The 12,064-nt window shown below is 39.2% G+C and overlaps 1 protein-coding gene across 2 annotated transcripts in view; it reads left to right on the top strand.

The window, feature by feature from the left end:
- The window catches only part of THEMIS (thymocyte selection associated), a 198,073-nt gene that overhangs the window by 62,253 nt on the left and 123,756 nt on the right, over nt 1–12,064 (top strand). For both annotated transcript variants that reach the window (XM_086316435.1, XM_086316434.1), the window contains exon 3: nt 81–539. In XM_086316435.1, the coding sequence (XP_086172561.1) occupies nt 81–539 (459 nt within the window). The remainder of the gene's footprint in view (nt 1–80; nt 540–12,064) is intronic.

Genomic DNA, 12,064 nt, shown 5'->3' with positions numbered 1-12,064 from the left:
TATAACTCTCTCACTGTGATTTACTTATGAGAACTTTCATTGTTAAGAACTCTTTTTAATTCACAGAATTCTGTTCTCAGGTCTTTTTAAGATTGTGGCTGATACAACTCCATACCTCACTATGGAAGAGATTACAAAAGCCAACCATATTAGACCAAGTAGACTGAATCATCCTGGCTTCTATCATCAGAAGGATATAAAACTAGAGAATCTCATCATAAAGAAAGGTGAGCGAATCATGCTCAACTCAGTGGAAGAGATCAATGGAGAAATAATGGTAAACTGTAGTGTGCTAAGGAATCATCAAAATCACTCATTTACTTTGCCTTTGTCACAAGAAGGAGAGTTCTATGAGTGTGAAGATGAACATATTTATACCCTAAAGGAAATTATCCAATGGAAGATCCCCAAGAACAGAACACGAACTGTGATACTTACAGGTTTTTCAGCTAAGTGGGACTCAACAAATCCATTCCCTAGAGGCTTTTATGGCGCTGTGATTCTCAAGCCTGTTTATGAAATTCAAGCTGTGATGAAATGTAAGTATCTACTGAGAATGATGCTTTATGAGCAAGTTTGTAGGGTTTGGGAAAGAGGAAGATTTTAGTCTAAAGAATGAAACTCTGTCCCTACTTATCCATTAAGCCCATTGAGAGTTAGATTCTCATCTGTAAATAAGCAAGCCATGTATTTGTTTCAAGAATTAAATTCAATAATGCATTTAAATGAATATTTTAAATTGTGTAATGCTATCCAAATATACATCATGAGAAACACTGGGCTGGAAGAAGCACAAGCTGGAATCAAGATTGCCAGGAGAAATATCAGTAACCTCAGATATGCAGATGACACCACCCTTATGGCAGAAAGTGAAGAGGAACTCAAAAGCCTCTTGTGAAAGAGGAGAGTGAAAAAGTTGGCTTAAAGCTCAACATTCAGAAAACTAAGATCATGGCATCCGGTCCCATCACTTCATGGGAAATAGATGGGGAAACAGTGCAAACAGTGTCAGATTTTATTTTGGTGGGGCTCCAAAATCACTGCAGATGGTGATGGCAGCCATGAAATTAAAAGACGCTTACTTCTTGGAAGGAAAGTTATGACCAACCTAGACAGCATATTAAAAAGCAGAGACAACTTTGTTCACAAAGGTCTGTCTAGTCAAGGCTATGGTTTTTCCAGTGGTTATGTATGGACGTGAGAGTTGGACTGTGAAGAAAGGTGAGCGCTGAAGAACGGATGCTTTTGAACTGTGGTGTTGGAGAAGACTCTTGAGAATCCCTTGGACTGCAAGGAGATCCAACCAGTCCATCCTAAAGGAGACCAGTCCTGGGTGTTCATTGAAAGAACTGATGCTGAGGCTGAAACTCCGATACTTTGGCCACCTCATGCGAAGAGTTGACTCATTGGAAAAGACCCTGATGCTGGGAGGGATTGGGGGCAGGAGGAGAAGGGGACGACAGAGGATGAGATGGCTGGATGGCATCACTGACTCGATGGACGTGAGTCTGAGTGAACTCCAGGAGTCGGTGATGGACAGGGAGGCCTGGCGTGCTGCAATTCATGGGGTGGCAAAGAGTCGGACACGACTGAGTGACTGAACTGAACTGATCCAAATGTAAAATGCTGTAATTGTTAGGTACAGACAGATTAAAATATTGATTTATTTTTATCACTGCCAGTTAAACACGGTAAAAAAAAAAAGAGTTACGTTTTAGAACACTGCATAGTTGGTTAGAAATAAGCTTTCTTATATTGTTATTGTTGTTGTTGTTGTTCAATCACTAAGTTGTGTCTGACTGTTTGTGACCCCGTGAACTGCAGCACACCAGGCTTCCCTGTCCCTCAATATCTCCCAGAGTTTTCCCAAACTCATGTCATGGAGTCAGTGATGCCTTCCAACCATCTCATTCTCTCTTGCCCCCTTCTCCTACCCTCAGTCTTTCCCAGCATCAGGGGCTTTTCCAATGAGTCAACTCTTCATATCAGTGACTAAAATATTGGAGCTTCAGCACCAGTCCTTCTAATGAATATTTAGGGTTGATTTCCTTTAGTATTGACTGCTTTGGCCTCCTGGCTGTCCAAGGGACCCTCAAGAGTCTTCTACAACACCACAGTTCAAAAGCACTTATTCTTCGGTGCTCAGCTTTCTTTATAGTCCAACTCTCACATCCATACATGACTACTGGAAAAAGCATAGTGTTGACTATGTTGACAAAATGATGTCTCTGCTTTTTAATATGCTATCTAGGTTTGTCATAGCTTTCCTTCCAAGGAGCAAACATCTTTTAATTGCATGTCTGCAGTCACTGTGCACAGTGATTTTGGAACCCAAGAAAATAAAATCTGTCACTGTTCACACTTTTCCCCATCCGTGTGCCATGAAGTGATGGGATTGAATGCCATGATCTTAGTTTTTTGAATGTTGAGTTTTAAGCCAGCTTTTTCACTTTGCTCTTTCACCCTCATCAAGAGGTTCTTTAGTTCCTCTTCATTTTCTGCCTTTAGAGTGGTATCCTATGTATATCTGAGGTTGTTCATATTTCTCCTGGCAATCTTGATTCCAGCTTGTGATTCATCCAGCTTTGCATTTTGCATTATGTACTCTGCATATAATTTTAAAAAGCAGGGTGACAATATACAGCCTTGACGTACTCTTTTCCCAATTTTGAACTAGTCCGTTGTTCCATGAGCAGGTCTAACTGTTGCTTCTTGTCTACATATAGGTTTCACAGGAGACAGGTAAAGTGGTCTGGTATCCTCATCTCTTTAAGAATTTTCCAATTGTGATCCACACAAAGACTTTATCATGGTCAATGAAGCAGAATAGATAATTTTTTGGAATTCTGTTGTTTTTTTATATGATCCAATGGATGTTGGCAATTTGATTTCTGGTTCCTCCGCCTTTTCTAAATTCAGCTTATACATCTGGAAGTTCTCAGTTCACACACTGTTGAAGCCTAGTTTGAAGGATTTTGAGTGTTACCTTGCTAGCATGTGAAATGAGTGCAACTGTATGGTAGTTTGAACATTCTTTGGCATTGCCTCTCTTTGGGATTGAAATGAAAACTGGCCTCTTCCAGTTCTGTGGCCACTGCTGAGTTTTCCAAATTTGCTGGCATATTGAGTGCAGCACTTTAACAGCATCATCTTTTAGGATTTTATATAGCTTTCTTGTATGGAGATGGTCAAAAGTGATAAGGATGCAAAGTTACCTTAATGTGTCCCTTACCCTTATTTTATGAGAGCCTTTTTTCTTTTTTTTTTTAGCCATCCATTACTGGTCATAAATCTTCCTATCAGCTGAGAGTTCCTCTGACTTAAGGGAAAATAATGTGACAAATTAATTCACACAAAAGTGTGGGTTAAATATTGAAATATATTTGATAATGTTAGCTTTAGGTGTACAGCATAGTGATTCAGTATTTTATAGATTATACCACCTTTAGAGTTATTACAAAATTAAGGCTGTACTTCCCTGTGCTGTACAATATATTTTGTTGCTTACCTATTTTATATATAGTAGTTTGTATATCTTAATCCCATATCCTTATCCTGCCACTCTCCTTTCTGTCTTCCCATGTGAATGTATTTTTGTATGTAACCTTCATAATATTTTTAAAATCGTGTTTTTTAACTTTTTATTTTATGTTGGAGCATAGCTGATTAACAATATTGTGGTAGTTTCAGATTGACAGCAAAAGGACTCAACTATATGTGTATGTGTGTGTGCGTGTGTGTGTATATATATATTCTCCAAACTCCTCTCCCATCCAGGCTGCCACATTACATTGAGCAGAGTTCCCTGTGTTATACAGTAGGTCCTTGTTGGTTATCCATTTTAAATATAGCAGTGTGTATAGATTTAGCCCAAACTCCCTATCTATCCCTCCCCATGATCCTTTCCCCCTGGCAACTGTAAGTTCTCATTCACTAAGTCTGTGAGTCTGTTTTGTAAATAAGTTCATTTGTATAATTTCTTTTTAGATTCTGCATATAAGGGATGTCATAAATACTTTTCCTTCTCTGTCTGACCTACGTCACTCAATGTGACAATCTCCAGGTCCATTCATATTGCTGCAAATGGCATAATCTTCCTAAGATTTTTGCATTTTAAAATAGGAATAGCTGTATAGAGCCTTGTAATCCTTGACTTTTTAAGATTATGGCACATAGCAGGGCAAGTATGGAGCAAAGAGTTCTGTATTTTCAGTCAGAAGTCCTGGATTCTAACTCTTGTCAATAACTGGTCAATATGACAAAAAATTGAGATCACAGTAAACTTTAGACTTACATTAGTGTTCTGGCAGCTTTCACAAAATGTAAAATCAAAATTGGTAATTGGATTTTCCTCAATTTTCATAAATAATGGGTAGCATTTTCTCATTTTAAAATTGGTTGTTTTTCTAAAACCATTGGCAGCTCCTATAATGCAGATGCAAATGAAGGTGAACCCAGAACCTAAATATATGAACAAGATAGCTACAATATTTAATGAATTTATGTTAGGTATCACAAAAGCCTTCACTGAGGAAATGACATGTAAACTGAGATCTGAAGGCTGACTAGGAGATGGGCAGGTAGAGAAAGAGAGGACAACGTTGGAGGAAGCAGATGCGGCTTACAGGAAAGGAGATAAGCAAGAGATTGTGGTTCTAGTGCAGCTGGCATGAGAAAAGAGAAGAGAAGGTAGGTTGAGACAGTCATCAAAACATGCAATGGAGGAGTAGAATCAGGCATGGTGGGTATTGAAATATATGGGTTAAATAAGGGATTAAATAGGGATTCAGATCAGATCAGATCAGATCAGTCACTCAGTCCTGTCTGATTCTTTGCGACCCCATGAATCGCAGCACGCCAGGCCTCCCTGTCCATCACCAACACCAGGAGTTCACACAGACTCACTTCCATTGAGTCAGTGATGCCATCCAGCCATCTCATCCTCTGTCGTCCCCTTCTCCTCCTACCCCCAATCCCTCCCAGCATCAGAGTCTTTTCCAATGAGTCAACTCTTCGCATGAGGTGGCCAAAGTACTGGAGTTTCAGCTTTAGCATCATTCCTTCCAAAGAAATCCCAGGACTGATCTCCTTTAGAATGGACTGGTTGGAACTCCTTGCAGTCCAAGGGACTCTCAAGAGTCTTCTCCAACACCACAGTTCAAAAGCATCAATTCTTCGGCACTCAGCCTTCTTCACAGTCCAACTCTCACATCCATACATGACCACAGGAAAAACCATAGCCTTGACTAGATGGACCTTTGTTGGCAAAGTAATGTCTCTGCTTTTGAATATGCTATCTAGGTTGGTCATAACTTTCCTTCCAAGGAGTAAGTGTCTTTTAATTTCATGGCTGCAGTCACCATCTGCAGTGATTTTGGAGCCCAGAAAAATAAAGTCTGACACTGTTTCCACTGTTTCCCCATCTATTTCCCATGAAGTGGTGGGACCGGATGCCATGATCTTCGTTTTCTGAATGTTGAGCTTTAAGCCAACTTTTTCACTCTCCACTTTCACTTTCATCAAGGGGCTTTTGAGTTCCTCTTCACTTTCTGCCATAAGGGTGGTGTCATCTGCATATCTGAGGTTATTGATATTTCTCCCTGCAATCTTGATTCCAGTTTGTGTTTCTTCCAGTCCAGCGTTTCTCATGATGTACTCTGCATATAAGTTAAATAAGCAGGGTGACAATATACAGCCTTGACGAACTCCTTTTCCTATTTGGAACCAATCTGTTGTTCCATGTCCAGTTCTAACTGTTGCTTCCTGATCTGCATACAAATTTCTCAAGAGGCAGATCAGGTGGTCTGGTATTCCCATCTCTTTCAGAATTTCCCACAGTTTATTGTGATCCACACGGTCACAGGCTTTGGCATAGTCAATAAAGCAGAAATAGATGTTTTTCTGGAACTCTTTTGCTTTTTCTATGATCCAGCGGATGTTGGCAATTTGATCTCTGGTTCCTCTGCCTTTTCTAAAACCAGCTTGAACATCAGGCAGTTACGGTTCACATATTGCTGAAGCCTGGCTTGGAGAATTTTGAGCATTACCTTACTAGAATGTGAGATGAGTGCAATTGTGTGGTAGTTTGAGCATTCTTTGGCATTGCCTTTCTTTGGGATTGGAATGAAAACTGACCTTTTCCAGTCCTGTGGCCACTGCTGAGTTCTCCAAATTTGCTGGCATATTGAGTGCAGCACTTTCACAGCATCATCTTTCAGGATTTGGAATAGCTCAACTCGAATTCCATCACCTCCACTAGCTTTGTTCGTAGTGATGCTTTCTAAGGCCCACTTGACTTCACATTCCAGGATGTCTGGCTCTAGGTCAGTGATCACACCATCGTGATTATCTGAGTTGTGAAGATCTTTTTTGTACAGTTCTTCTGTGTATTCTTGCCATCTCTTCTTAATATCTTCTGCTTCTGTTAGGTCCATACCATTTCTGTCCTTTATTGAGCCCATCTTTGCATGAAATGTTCCTTTGGTATCTCTGATTTTCTGGAAGAGATGCCTAGCCTTGCCCATTCTGTTGTTTTCCTCTATTTCTTTGCATTGATCGCTGAGGAAGGCTTTCTTATCTCTTCTTGCTATTCTTTGGAACTCTGCATTCAGATGTTTATATCTTTCCTTTTTTCCTTTGCTTTTTGCTTCTCTTCTTTTCACAGCTATTTGTAAGGCCTCCCCAGACAGCCATTTTGCTTTTTTGCTTTTCTTTTCTATGGGAATGGTCTTGATCCCTGTCTCCTGTACAATGTCACGAACCTCATTCCATAGTTCATCAGGCACTCTATCTATCAGATCTAGGCCCTTAAATCTATTTCTCACTTCCACTGTATAATCATAAGGGATTTAGATTTAGGTCATACCTGAATGGTCTAGTGGTTTCTCCCTACTTTCTTCAATTTCAGTCTGAATTTGGCAATAAGGAGTTCATGGTCTGAGCCACAGTCAGCTTCTGGTCTTGTTTTTGCTGACTGTATAGAGCTTCTCCATCTTTGGCTGCAAAGAATATAATCAATCTGATTTCGGTGTTGACCATCTGGTGATGTTCATGTGTAGATTCTTCTCTTGTGTTGTTGGAAGAGGGTGTTTGTTATAAGCAGTGCATTTTCTTGGCAAAACTCTATTAGTCTTTGCCCTGCTTCATTCTGGATTCCAAGGCCAAATTTGCCTGTTAATCCAGGTGTTTCTTGACTTCCTACTTTTGCATTCCAGTCCCCTATAATGAAAAGGACATCTTTTTGGGTGTTAGTTCTAAAAGATCTTGTAGGTCTTCATGGAACCGTTCAACTTCAGCTTCTTCAGCATTACTGGTTGGGGCATAGACTTGGATTACTGTGATATTGAATGGTTTGCCTTGGAAACGAACAGAGATCATTCTGTCGTTTTTGAGATTGCATCCAAGTACTGCATTTTGGACTCTTTTGTTGACCATGATGGCCACTCCATTTCTTCTGAGGGATTCCTGCCCGCAGTAGTAGATATAATGGTCATATGAGTTAAATTCACCCATTCCAGTCCATTTCAGTTCACTGATTCCTAGAATGTCGACATTCACTCTTGCCATCTCTTGTTTGACCACTTCCAATTTGCCTTGATTCATGGACCTGATATTCCAGGTTCCTATGCAATATTGCTCTTTACAGCATCGGACCTTGCTTCTATCACCAGTCACATCCACAGCTAGGTATTGCTTTTGCTTTGGTTCCATCCCTTCATTCTTTCTGGAGTTCTTTCTCCACTGATCTCCAGTAGCATATTGGACACCTACTGACCCGGGGAGTTTCTCTTTCAGTATCCTATCATTTTGCCTTTTCATACTGTTCATGGGGTTCTAAAGGCAAGAATACTGAAGTGGTTTGCCATTCCCTTCTCCAGTGGACCACATTCTGTCAGATCTCTCCACCATGACCCACTCGTCTTGGGTTGCCCCACGGACATGGCTTAGTTTCATTGAGTTAGACAAGGCTGTGGTCCTAGTGTGATTAGATTGACTAGTGATCTGTGAGTATGGCTGCAGTGTGTTTGCCCTGATGCCCTCTTGCAACACCTACCATCTTACTTGGGTTTCTGTTACCTTGGGCGTGGGGTATCTCTTCACGACTGCACCAGCAAAGTGCCGTCATTGCTCCTTACGTTGGACAAGGGGTATCTCCTCACCGCCGCCCTTCCTGACCTTCAATGTGGGATAGCTCCTCTAGGCCCTCCTGTGCCCGTGCAGCCTTTTGTCCAAAGGGCAAATTAAGAGATTTTCTAGCTGGATAAACAAGATAGAAGTGTAGTGAGGCTGCTTATTCTATGGCAGAGTACTAATATAGTGGTAACCTAAGAAGGACAGCTGTTCTTAATGGGTATTTCAGAACATTCAACCAGAGCTCAAGGTCTATTGGAAGTGGAAAGAAGTTAATCTCATTTCCAAGCTTCTGGCTTGATTTGCTGGCTGAATAGTGGTGCTGTTTAGTAAATATTAACATTGACAAAGAGCAAGGGATATTAACTGAATTGTTTAGATGGACTTAAATATGATTTCATACTAATAACTAAGGTCCCAGAAGAAATTGCCTTTGGATAAACTAAAATACTTCCCACAAGGTTTTAATCCAATTTCTATTCTTTAATAATATTAAAATTGGATTTTGATTTTAATTATTCTGGATCTTTAATTTTTAGGGATTATTTTAAGCATTAGCTCTATTGTATAGAAATTTCAGGATTCTGGATTCTGTATGAGACTGTTTTATCTGTATACTGACTGCAGAGTATTGGATGCTGGGTGTTCAACACAAAAAGTCCAATTTTAAAAATTGTTATTATGGGCATTTTTCTTCTAAAGATAAAATGTAGACTTTAAATTTTATTTTCAATTTACTTTTAAAAATGTTATTGGAGTACAGTTGATTTATAATGTTATGCTAGTTTCAGGTATACAGCAAAGTGAGTCAGTTATACATATATCCACTCTTTTTCAGACCATTTTCTATTAGAGTATTGAGTAGAGGTCCTTGTACTATACAGTAGGTCCTTATTAGTTATCTATTTTATATCTAGTTGTGTGTGTATGTCAATCTTGATCTTCCAATTTATCCCTCCTCCTTCTTACCCCTTAGTAACCGTAAGTTTGTTTTCTACGTCTGTAATTCTGTTTATTTTTATACATAATTATTTAGACTGTTTTTTAATTAACTGTGGTCTTTTTTTACATCATTATTATTTTTTTTATATTTAAGAGTTAAGCTTGCCTTGAAGTCATGGGTATGTGGTCTGCTAAGTTATTTTTCAATGGCTTTGAGTGTCCAGCATAGTTCAAACTCCTCTTGAATCCTTTTCTGAAGTGACAAGAAAAAGAATAGATCTGGGTTAGGAACAGGGAACCTTAGAGAAACCTTACAGCAAAAAGCAAAATGAAAAATATTGAGAACTATAGGAAGCTATGAAATTATTGATTTGTTGAAAAGAGAACATAGCAAGTAAATAGAGAAAAGAGAAATGTAAGATATTCTACTCCAGGTGCTAGTTTTTAACATTATTAACGGGAAAATTTAGACTTCACTAAAATAGAAAAGTATCCGAAAGTGTTTAAATGAAATATTTGTTTCTGGAAATTCTTGGTTGTATTTCCATTATAGGCCAAACCTCTCTAACTCTTACCACACATTTAATGATTTTTTAAAAAACTAAATCTCTTTGGGAAAGAGATATAAATAACCACCTAAGACCTCTAACTACAGGTTTCATATAAGTCATAGCAAAATCAGTTTGTGCCTTTAACAAGAAGATAGAATTCATACTAGTATAACAGATGGAATGAATAATATTTCCAAATGAAAAATGGAAGCGGCCATTTAAAATTGCTTCAAAAAACTAGAAATCTTGATCGTTAAAACTTTTTAATGAAGTTATGTTTTGATGTATTGATTGATAGTTGTTTCTTTACTAGTGGAAATTTTACAAGTTATAAAGTTGCATTTTGCTTTAAGAGAAACCTTAGTGCCTTTCAAAATCTGGGGAAAGGTTTCCACTCAAATATATGATATATTAGTTCATTTATGAACACAGAGGGCTGAAATCATACAAGCAAAATGGTGTTATCAGAAAGACAGTATCTGAATATTGTATAATAGGTGACAGAAGAAAAAAATGAAGAAAAAAATGCCTCAACCTTTCAGTATTCTGAGACTTACTCTTTCTCTCATTTATTAAAAAAAATTCCATTTTTATCAAATCAGAAATATCACATAGTGGTAAAAAGACAAAGTTATCAGCAAACCCATATTCTTGATCATTCCCAAATTTCCCCTACATTCTGCAACTCTGAAGTAACTCCTTTAAATATTTTGCTCCTGCTTTCTTGTATTGCCATTCACATTTCCAAATGACATATGATATTGCTATTTTTCAAGCGATCAATTTTAGACATAAACTACTGACTTTCACTTGTGATCTGAAGATTTAATGGTCTTATATTCCTACTTTCTCTTCTCTTTCTCCTTTCTCTCAGTTTATGGTAAGTTATGGTTAAGTAGTTTCATTTCTGTGACAATTCATTGCTGAATCAGGTGGTAGATAATGACCATAATTCCACTTCTCTATAACTTAATTTTTTTATAATAATGACCTTACGATTTCATTGCTTAATTTTCCTCAGTCTTCTCCTAAGACTTGAAGTATGTTCCAACATCTTTGTTAAAAAAACAACAACAAACTATTCTCTACAATTTTCCAGAGCCCAAACTGTCAGGAGATCTACATCTTTTATTTTTAACCCTGCTGGAACTCTCCAACCTCACGCTCCAATCTGTATCTGTGGATCTCTAGAACTAATGCATAGGTTCTTGGCTTAGGTTGGGATGCTATAATTAAAAAATACTGTAAACTGGGGGTTTATAAGCAACAGGCATTTGTTTCTTACAGTTCTGGAGGCTGAAAGTCTGAGATTAGGTTGCCAGCACAGTCGAATTCTGAAGAGGAACTCTTGCAGGTTGCATGCTGACAATATCCTCACACAGTTCAGAGCAGAGATGGAAAGGAAACTCTGGTGACATTTCTTTTCTTTTCTTTTGGCTGCACCACATGGCATGCGGAACTTCCCCCACCAGGGATCGAATCCATGCCCCTTACAGTGGAAGCACAGAGTCTTTACCAGTGGACCCCTGTGGAAGTCTCCCTCTAGCGACTTTTGCAGCTTCGGTTGCTTGGTCATGTCTCTTTGCGACCCCATGGACTGTAGCCAGCCAGGCTCCTCTGTCCATGGTATTTTCTAGGCAAGTATACTGGAGTGGGTTACCATTTCCTCCTCCAGGGCATCTTCCCTACCCAGGGATCGAACCCATGTCTCCTGCATCTCCTGCATTGAAGGTGGGTTCTTTATCACTGCACGACCTAGGAAAACCCTCTGGTGACTTTCATAAGGGCTCTAATCTCATTTATGAGGGCTCCATGATTTTATCTATCCTTATGACTTTAATTCTAATCACCTCCCAAAGGTGCCGCCATCTGTATCCCTACATTGGGAGTCAGTTTCAACATATGAATACTGGGGGACACAAACATTTAGTCCATAACAGCATTGTACTGGAACTTCCATTTAACACCATCCTGGCGGTTATCTTCAAATTGCTTCTGTGTTTACTAGCAATTTCTTAACTCAAATAACATTCTTTTCTGGTTTTCTTTAGTTTTGTGGAGCCCATACTCTACTTGTTTCCTAAGAAATGTGCTGCTGCTAAGTCGCTTCAGTCGTGTCCGACTCTGTGCGACCCCATGATGGCAGCCCACCAGGCTCCCCGTCCCTGGGATTCTCCAGGCAAGAACATTGGAGTGGGTTGCCATTTCCTTCTCCAATGCATGAAAATGAAAAGTGAAAGGGAAGTCGCTCAGTCGTGTCCGACCCACAGCGACCCCATGGACTGCAGCCTTCCAGGCTCCTCCGTCCATGGGATTTTCCAGGCAAGAGTACTGGAGTGGAGTGCCATTGCCTTCTCCAAAGAAAGGTGCAGAGGATATTAATTAGTTGATTACAAGACCTGCTTGTTTGAAAATATCTTTATTTTACACTCAAATAAGAT

This window comes from Bos grunniens, chromosome 9 (assembly GCF_055505025.1).
Source record: "Bos grunniens cultivar Pamir isolate PY7600 chromosome 9, Bosgru_T2T1.0, whole genome shotgun sequence".
Classification (NCBI taxonomy): Eukaryota; Metazoa; Chordata; class Mammalia; order Artiodactyla; family Bovidae; genus Bos; species Bos grunniens.
Note: the sequence above shows the minus strand (reverse complement) of the source record. Positions and strands in the feature narration are given on the sequence as shown.